At 48.5% G+C, this 10015-nt stretch overlaps 1 protein-coding gene across 1 annotated transcript; it reads left to right on the forward strand.

Moving 5' to 3' along the window:
- Positions 1-1179: 1179 nt before the first annotated feature.
- On the forward strand, positions 1180-8708 carry KRTCAP2 (keratinocyte associated protein 2). Its single transcript, XM_035099401.3, has 5 exons — positions 1180-1250; positions 2462-2616; positions 7045-7108; positions 7313-7379; positions 8524-8708. The coding sequence occupies exons 1-5, from the start codon at positions 1247-1249 to the stop codon at positions 8642-8644; spliced, it is 411 nt and encodes a 136-aa protein (XP_034955292.1). The 5' UTR covers positions 1180-1246; the 3' UTR covers positions 8645-8708.
- Positions 8709-10015: the final 1307 nt, after the last annotated feature.

A 10015-nucleotide genomic window follows, 5' to 3' on the forward strand; every position in this document is an offset into this window, starting at 1 on the left:
AGCAACGCGCATGCTCCTCCGGAGAGGCTCGGCTCCCGGCGCCCCCCCCCCCCTTTGAAGTGATGGAGGGCGTGTGTGTGTGTGTTGGATTATTAATGGTAATCATTTTATTGCTTGTGCAGCAGATCCCACATGCAGAGTGCTTTAGGGAGGAGGAGAAGCAGCCAAGGGGAGCGGGGTGCAGAAGGTTGATGGGGGGGGCGGCCCCGCAGGAGCTTCCAGTCGCCACATGCCATCCCAGGGTGTGGTCATTTGTTGAGCTGGTAGAAAGGCTTTGATCCTGTTTTCCACAGTGTCACTGGCCAGGCTTTGGATGGGAAAGGGTGCATCTGAGCATAGGCAGAGTGCGTTCCCTTAGCTTCTAAATCGGAAGGTGCAAGGTTTCAGGAAGATCTTTGGAAGATCTATCTATACAGTTCCCGTTGCCTCAAAAAAGTAAAAAAATATTTTACAGGATCCATCTCATCTGGGATATAGTCTTTTTGTACTACTGCCTTCGGGCAAGAGATATAGAACAATTAAATCAAGAACAAATAGACTAAAAAACAGTTTCTACCCAAAAGCTATATCCAGCTTAAATACTGTAACTAAATAATTGACCTGAAGAGTTGTGTAGGCATGTGCATGTGTGGCTGAAAATGTGTTTTTTGTTTTGTTTCTTGTTTTTGTTTTTATGGGATAGCATCCAATTTCATTGTAATTACACAATGACAATAAAGAAATCTAATCTAAGAAGATGTACGTTTTGCATTTATTACCGTCGTCGTCGTGTCATTATCGTTAAACTGCAGTACAGTACAGTATTCACTAAATGTGATCAGGCCTATAAATGCTGAGGCAAGACTCGAACCCGCGGCTTCCCGGGCCTGCCCGGGTTCTCCACCTCTGGTCCTTTGTTCGCTGAGTGCGCGTGTGCTCCCTCTAGTGGCCAGCCTGAGGAAATTAAACTCAGCAAAGCCTGCAGTGGGCGCCGCCGGCCGCTTGGCGGAGAACGTGGCGCGACGCATGCTTCTCCACCCTCCGCCCCTCTCAGGCGAGCGGGAGTGCGGCGCGCTTGCGCGGAAGCGCAAATTACACGTCTCCGCTCCGAGCCGTGGGCAGAGCCGCGCCTGCGCGGCAGAGAGAGCTCCCTCTCGCCGAGGGAAGGAGGCGTGAGAACGGCGCATGCGCGAGGGGAAAAAAAAGAACCAGGGAACTTTGGTTCAAACCGGGAGCGGACACATCGGAGGGCGCAGCGCGTTGCATTATGGGTAATGTGGCATGGTGATTGGGGAGGTGGGCGACATGCATGTTCCTGGCCTGGAGAGGGGTGGGTACTGCCTTCTGCACCGAGGTTCTTGCTGCCAGCCTGTGCTCAGGGCGCATTGTGGGTGAGGAGCATGGGCAATGGTGGCAGAGCATGTGCTTTGAATGCAGAAGGTTCAGTCCCCAGTGGCATCCCTGGGTAGAGCTGGGAAGAGGCCTCCCCTTGTCTGAAACCCTGGAAAGCTGCTGCCAGCCTGTGTTGGCAACACTAAGCTCAATGGACTCAATATAAGGCACCTTCCTGTGTCGGGGAGGTGCTGTCGCTCAGTGGCAGAGCATCTCCTGGGTCCCGGGTTCAATCCCCGCCATCTCGAAATAGGCTCCCTCCTTCCTCAAACCCCAGAGAGCTACTGTGAGTCATCGCGGACAATACTGAGCTCAGCAGATGAATGGCCTGGCTGGGTTGCAAGGCAGCTAAATCTGCTGAGGAGAGGCTGGAGCTCAGCAGTGGAGCATTTGCTTTCCATGCAGAAGGACCCAGTTCAAGTCCCCTGCACCTGTCCAGGTACGGGTAGACCAGGGACTGGGCACCTCAGACCTGGAAGCCAAGTGTGGCCCGGCAGGCCCCTATCTCGTGCCCTCAGGCCGTGCTGCTGCTGCTTATCCTCCATATCATACACCCTCACCAGGCCCTGCTTGACACATTCCTCGAGTGGTTTTGGGGTATCAACTTGTAAACCCAGTTTGAGCGTCAGTTACTCAATATTAGGGGCGGCAGCCGGCAGAAAAAGCAGGGTTCGTTGCACAAAACTTTGACGCCAGTTTGGAGTCAATCAGACAATTTTGGGGTTTGGGGTATACCTTTGGCCCCCTGATTGAGCAACTACTCAGTTTGCAGGTGTGTGTGTGTGTGTGACAGAAAACACAGGATTCGTGGCACAAAACTTTGGCACCGGTTTGGAGTCGATTGGACAATGTTGGGTTTCAGGTATTCAATTGTGACACACACACACCCCAGTTTGCTGTGTCAGTTACTCAGTTTGGGGGTCGGCACAAAGTGTGGGGATCACGGGCACAAGACAGCAGGAAACTTTGGGACCTGTTCGGAGGGGATCCAAAATGTCGTGGTCATGTGTTAATGACGCTTGTCCTTAGTGTTCCTGTCAGCCTCCTGCCAGCAGAGGCAAGTGACCCTTGTGTCTTTCTCTCTCCCCAGCTGTCGGCACGGGTACATCTTTGGTGCTTTCGTCCCTCCTTTGCCTCCTGCTCTTCACCGGGATGCAGATGTACAGCCGCCAGCTGGCGTCCAGCGAGTGGTTGACCATCCAAGGAGGCCTGCTGGGCTCTGCTCTCTTCATCTTCTCCCTTACAGTATCCTGCTAAGTGCAGCATTGCTTGGGCATTTTCAGCCGGGATGGGGCTGTCAGAATGGGGTGGGGTCAAAGGGGGCAGGAAGGTGACACATAAGGGCTGCGGCTCAGTAGGTAGAGGGTCTGCTTTGCAGAAGGTCCCAGGCTCCATGCCTGTCATTTCCAGGTAGGGCTGAGAACGTTCTAGTCTGAAACCTGGGCGTTTTGCTGCCAGTCAGGGTAGGCACTACTGAGCTAGAGGGACCAGTGCTCTGAACTGCAGCTTCTTATGTCCCTGTGTTATAAGTGGTTCAGCCTCTGCTTTGCAGTGCAGAAGCTTCTAGGTTGAATCCCTGACATCTTCAGGTAGAGCTAGGAGAGGCTATTTTCTTTTAAATGGTCTTATTCTTCTAAATGTTTTATTTCTTCAAACGGTGCTGCGGAAGTAATATTGATTAAAATACTATATATAAATTAACTGACCCACCCACCCCAGCTTGAACGCTGTTTCGAAACTCAGGTTACATTTTTTGGAAGTGCAATATATTCTACAAATAGCATTGAGAATCCTTTTTTAACATCATATTCAATAATAATAATAATAATAAGTGCTATTTTTCTAGAAAAAGAGGTGCCAGAATGCAGAACGAACACCTCCATCGTTCTCTTAGAATGGCAATGGTGCCCACCTGAGAGGTGCCAGAACTGAATTTCTGTGAAAATAGCCCTGATAATAATAGTAACAATAATAATACAGTGGAACCTCGGTTCTCAAACGTCTCCATTGACGAACGTTTCAGAACCCGAACGCCGGAAACTCAGAAGTAAAGGCTTCCGTTTTCGAACATGCTTCGGAAACCGAACAGCTTCCACTGTGTGTTTTTTTTTTCACCATTGAAATTGACATTCTCCCTTTCCACCCCAAGTTGTTGAATGTTTCAGAATTTGAACGATCTTCCGAAACAGATTACCTTTGACAACCAAGGTTCCACTCTGATAAAAATAATAATGTTATTATTTGGTACCATGCCCAACTTGACTGGGGTGCCCCAGCCACTCTGGGTGGCTTCCAACAGATACAAAAACATAATAAAACATCAGGTATTAAAAACCTCCTAATTATTATAATAAATAATACTACTTTTTCGTTTACAGCGTTCATTGTTTTCGGTAACTTAACGCTCCAGCTACAAGCAATATATTTTACAGCTTCCTTTACAATCAGAGAAATAGAAATAATTCCTTGCAAGTAACGTTAGGACTAGGGACGCGGGTGGGCCATGGGTTAAACCACTGAGCCTAGGGCTTGCCGATCAGAAGGTCGGTGGTTCGAATCCCCATGACGGGGTGAGCTCCCGTTGCTCGGTCCCAACATAGCAGTTCAAAAGCACGTCAAAGTGCAAGTAGATAAATAGGTACCGCTCCGGCGGGAAGGTAAACGGCGTTTCTGTGCGCTGCTCTGGTTCTCCAGAAGCGGCTTAGTCATGACCTGGAAGCTGTACGCTGGCTCCCTCGGCCAATAAAGCGAGATGAGCGCCGCAACCCCAGAGTCAATCACGACTGGATCTAATGGTCAGGGGTCCCTTTACTAATGTTAGGACAATACCTCATTTGGGCCGGGAAGTTCTGCAACAAAATGTTGCAGTAGAGGGTGCTTCTGTTGAGGGAGCCAGCCAGCAATGCCCTTCTCTGTAATACTCCATTGTGCTCCCTCTCTCACCCAGTTTTCCATTCCCCGCCTCCCCCCACAACAGTAAGCCAATCATCTACAGTCGCTGAGCACACACAAACCTCAGAGTTCCCTCAGGCCCTTCCTCTTCCGTGTAGGTGACGTGACTTTGGCTACGTAAACAGGTTGTCACTAACCACCTGAACTTTGGAAATAGAGGGAATCACATGAAATGACATCAGAAACGTGTAACCACATGCTTTCAGTTCCCCCAAAACCATTAACCCTGCCTGAATCAGCATTCTGGAGAAGTTGTGAGGGCTGGCTTTGTTTTTTTACTAACCTCATTAAATAGGTAAAGGGTAAAGGACCCCTGACAGTTAAGTCCAGTCGCAGACAACTCTGGGGTTGCGGCACTCCTCTCGCTTTCAGGCCGAGGGAGCCGGTGTTTGTCCGCAGAGTTTTTCCAGGTCCTGAGGCCAGCATGGCTAAGCCGCTTCTGGCACAACGGAACACCGAAACCAGAGCAGCGCACGGAAACACCGTTTACCTTCCCGCCGGAGTAGTACCTATTTATCTACTTGCACTTTGATGTGCTTTCAAACTGCTAGGTGGGCAGGAGCTGGGACCGAGCAACGGGAGCTCACCCCATCGCGGGGATTCGAACCGCCTACTTTCTGATCGGCAAGCCCAAGAGGCTCAGTGGTTTAGACCACAGTGCCACCCGCGTCCACCAGCTAACCTCCGTTGGTCCTAAATAAAAGTGTTGCTCTAATTTGACTTTCAGGGGTGCGGGGGTGCTGTTTAGTGTTTCTAATGAACAGAGACACCTACCTGCTAAATCCCTACCCCCTTTAAACAGAAGTCTAGCATTATTGGGAGAAAGGTCCAGCATTTTTTTTGCTTCTTAGGAGTTTAGGAAGTTGCCACATTCCAAGTCAAGACCATTGGTCCATCTAGTTCAGTATTGTCTACGCTGACTGGCAGCAGCTCTCCAAGGAGTCCTTTGCAACCCTACCTGGAATGTTCCACATGTTTGCCATAGTTACTTGTAGAGAAAAACTGGCAGGTAGCTCGTGTTTTGCTTGCAGCAAATAATTCAAAAATGCAATCCCACCCAGCTGAAATCTAAAGTGGCACAGTCTCCACCCTACAACGTTAGGACTCTACCACACTTGTCTTATTCCACCAGCAGGTCCAGCCTTACAGCATTGAAAGCCGCACTGTTCCTGATTTTAAAAACAAAAATGTATTCATTTATATTGCATTTCATAAAAAAATTATATACCACTCGATTGTTTAAAAGGAAACAACCTCAAAGTGGTTTACAAAAAGAACAATCAAAAACAATTATTTAGAAAGTTCAGAAAAGTGTTTTTTTAAACGTATTTATTGACAGTTCAAAAGTACATAATTATATGTGCACTAAACATGGTGAGACGTAAATAAAAGAGAAAAAGAAAAAGAGATCTTAACCTATCACAGTATTTATAAGGATGGATTCCAAATATTATTGAATTTGTCCATGGCAAGTCTGTGTTTATATGCAAGTTGTTCATATGTTGCGAGTTTGCATAAGTCTTCAATCGTAGAAGGGAGCCTCATTTTTATTTTTCCAATTCCATCAATATCAGTCTTTTTGCTGCGGTAAGGGCACGGAGAGTCCACTTGTATTGTCCTTTTGTAAGGGTCCATGTGCTGAGTAAATAATTCAAGAGGATGTTTTGCTCTGTAAATGTAAGGTTGTTCCACACAGTTCTGTTGATAGTTTCAATTACCTTCTGCCAAAAATCTTTTTAATATAGGACAATGAACATACATATGTTTTAGAGAAGCATTATCCCTATTGCATCTCCAGCAGATACCTTAGATACCCTGTTTCTCATATTTTAAGACATACCCATAAAATAAGCCATAGCAGGATTTTTAAGCATTCAAGGAATATAAGCCATACCCTGAAAATAAGACATAGTGATAGGCGCAGCAGCAATGCCGGCCGCGGCAGGAGGAGGAGGAAAAAAATAAGACATCCCTTGAAAATAAGCCATAGTGTGTGTTTTTTGAGGAAAAAATAAATATAAGACGTGTCTTATAATATGAGAAACACGGTAGCCCTTTTTAAAACAAGCGTAATGTTCAGAAAAGTTCAGAAAAGTAATTAAAACCAATAAGCTAAAAACGAGTTTTTAGCTTTCAACATACCTAGATAGTCTTGCCTAAGCAAAAATCTTTTTTTGGTGGGTGCCAAAAAGCAAAGGGGCCTGCCTAGTGTCAAAAGGCAGGGACTTCCAACACGCAAAGATCAATTTTTACAAGTGTAGTACGCATGTTATGTGATGCCAGCAAACTGGGAATTATTATTATTTATTAAATTTGTATGCTGTACCACCCTTTGTCCGCAGATCTCAGGGAGGTTCGCAACATTTTCCCCCTGGCCTGCGCTTCTGGGTGAATGGTTCCATTTTGGCTACATAAAGTTGGTAGACCCCCAACTTTGGATTTTGTCCATTTAGCATGAAGAAGCTTTCTGGGGAACTTGAACGCTTACACATTTCTGACATTTTCCCTCTGTTTAGTCTGAAGATGCTTTCTGGAGAACTTGGAAAGCTTACGCATTTCTGACCTTCCACCTCAATCTCTCTTATTTCCAATGACCAAGCAGTGAGTGACGATCTTTGTGTAGCAACAGAGGGGAGAGTATCTGCATGTCTGCCGGGGGTGTGGGGAGGCTTCTCACTTCCGGGACATGTCAGCAGATGTTTTCCTTGACTCGAAACCCAGGCCTTCAACAACCTTGAAAATTTGATTTTCGGCAAAGGATTCCAAGCTAAGATCTTCCCTGAAAGTAAGCTGAACGGATATAGGGTGATCATTTTCTTTTCAGAGGGTGGGGGGGCTGAGAAATCGGCTGGCTTGCATGTAGCAGCCGGTGGTTGGCTAATATGGGGAGGTTTTTTGGGGGGGGGTTAGGGTGGGGGTTGTTTACAAAACAATAATTTCTCATCGCTTTTTTTCCCCTTGCCAAAACGCACCTCCTTTTCCTCCACAGTTATTACCTGCCTGCTGCTGGCACTGTTTGCTTCAGGGCTGATTCATCGGGTCTGCGTCACCACCTGGTAAGAACAGGGGATTGTGTCCCAACACACACATACACACACGTCGTAACAGATCTGGATTAAGGGAATCCAGCTTGTATCACATCTAAAGCTGCTGTCAGGGCCAGCTCAGGGGCAGAAGCCCCCACAATTAGCAAAGCAAGCAGGAAGCTCCCCAAAACATGGTCGATTGAAACAGGAACGTCGGAAGCTGCCTTATACTGAATCAGACCACTGGTCTAGCTCAGCATTGTCCACACTGACTGGCAGCAGCTCAAGCAGGGCTCCCCTGCAGCCCTAGCTGGGGCTGCCAGTGACTGAACCGGGGGACCTTCTGCTCTGTTGCCGTTCTGAGTCCTCTCCCCTAAAAATAAAGCAAGATTCTAGTCCTCGGCGTTCTGGAGCAAGGGCTGGTTTACATAGGGAGCCGTCTGACCTTGAGTGAGATGATTCCCCATCAAGCTCAGTGTTGACTGCACTGACGGGCAGCTGCTCTCCGGGGTTTCAGGCAGGGGGCGTTCCCAACCCTACCTGGAGATGCCGGGGATTGAACCCAGGGCATTCTGCATGCAAGGCAGGTGCTCTATCACTGAGCCATGGCCCTTTCAAAGACATTGCTACACTCCCTGGGCTAAAGGCTGATCGGCCGACATCGCAGAAGGTTGGACTCCCAATGGACGTCCTTCCTGGCTGTTGGCCATGCTGCTTGGGGGCTGATGGGAGTTGGAGTCCAACAAGCTCTGCAGTTTCTCATAGCTCTGGTTTAGCAACACCGCCTCTCCTCTGACTGCAGTCGGGGCTGATCATCAGAGATGCAAACCTGGGTGCAGGCGTCAAGTCGGTCTGCGTGTAAGCTAGCCTACTGCACAATGGCGAAGATGTGCATTTGCCGGCACACCCACTTTTGCGCATGGTCCTGGGGAAAATTGCTCAGAAGAGAATATGGCCCTTGAGGGGGAAAAGATTCCCCACCGCGGAACTAGGGAGCCAAGCTATGGAAAGGGAGGAGGGCCTTTTTGGGTGCTCTCTGCGGGCCACGCCCCTTCCTCACAGGCCACGCCCCCTCCCTGGTCCTCCTTTCCAAAGCAGTTGGTCTAGCCTTGAGCCCTTCCTTGCGATCAAGTCTTCCTCGCAACACGCTCACCCCTCTGGCTTTCCTTCCCAGTTTCATCTTCTCGATGATCGCCCTGTACTACATCAACAAGATCTCCTCCACGCTGTACCAGTCAACCACCCCGGTGCCCGTGGTTGCCAAGACTGTCAGTAAAGGCAGGAAGAGGAATTGAAGTAGAGGACCATCCTGAGGACAGTCGGAACAGCCAATAAAACATTTCCTTTTTTAAAAACAAACAAGACCCCGTTCTCTTCTGAGCTTGTTATTTCAGATAAGGATGGGGGGGAAGTCTCCGCCCCAATGTGCTTGCACTCCAGAAAAGGTGTGGGAAAGCTTTGCCTCTCCAGATGTTGCTGAGTCGACAACCCCCATCATGCCTGGCCATCTCGGCCAGCTGCCTGGGGCTGATGGGAGTTCGACAATATCTCGAGGGCAAAGGACTGCCCCCCTACATCAAACCTGTAAGTGCGTTTGGTATGTGATCCCTGATTGGTTGGGACATGTGTCTAGGACAGAGATGGAGGACCTTCAGTCCTCTAGATCAGGCTTCCTCAAACTCTGCCCTCCAGTTGTTTTTGGCCTACAACTCCTATCATCCCTAGCTAGCAGGACCAGTGGTCAGGGATGATGGGAGTTGTAGTCCAAAAACAGCTGGAGACCCAAGTTTGGGAAACTCTGCTCTAGGTGTTGCAGGACTACAACTCTAATCAGCCCTGAACCATTGGCCATGCTGGCTGGGGGCTGATGGGAGTTGGAGTCCAAGAACATCGTTGAACCACAACTCCTATCAGCCCCTGCCATTGGCCACATTTGCTAGGGCTGATGGGAGTTGCAACATCAGGCGGGCCAGAGATTCCCCCACACCCTCGTTGAGGAAAATGACACAACTTGGGAAAGAAGGAGCAAAAGGGAAGCACATGGAGTAGGGAAATTAATAATAATAATAATAATAATAATAATAATTGTACCCCACCCATCTGACTGGGTTGCCCCAGCCACTGGGCAGCTTCTAACATATATAAAAACATAATAAAACATTACACATTAAAAGGTTTCCCTATACAGTACAGGGCTGCCTTCAGATGTGTTCTAAATGTCATACACCATAGTTATCTCTTTGACATCTGATGGGAGGGCGTTCCACAGGGCGGGTGCCACTACCGAGAAGGCCCTCTGCCTGGTTGTTGCAGTAAGGGAAACGGCAGAAGGCCCTTGGAGCTGAACCTCACTGCCCGGGCTGGACGATGGGGGTGGAGACGCTCCTTCAGATATACTGGGCCGAGATCTTTTAGGGCTTTAAAGGTCAGCACCAGCACACTGAATTGTGCTCATAAACGTACTGGGAGCCAATGTAGGTCTTTCAGAACCAGTGTTATATGGTCTTGGCCAGGGAAGACAACCTAAGGCCCGTGGGCTGGATGCGGCCCAATCACCTTCTCAATCTGACCCACGGACAGTCGGGGAATACATGAGTAGAATGTGTCCTTTTATTTAAAATGCATCTCTGGGTTATTTGAGGGGCATAGGAATTCGTTCACACACA

The sequence above is a fragment of the Zootoca vivipara genome, chromosome 16 (assembly GCF_965207765.1).
Source record: "Zootoca vivipara chromosome 16, rZooViv2.hap1.1, whole genome shotgun sequence".
NCBI classification, from domain to species: Eukaryota; Metazoa; Chordata; class Lepidosauria; order Squamata; family Lacertidae; genus Zootoca; species Zootoca vivipara.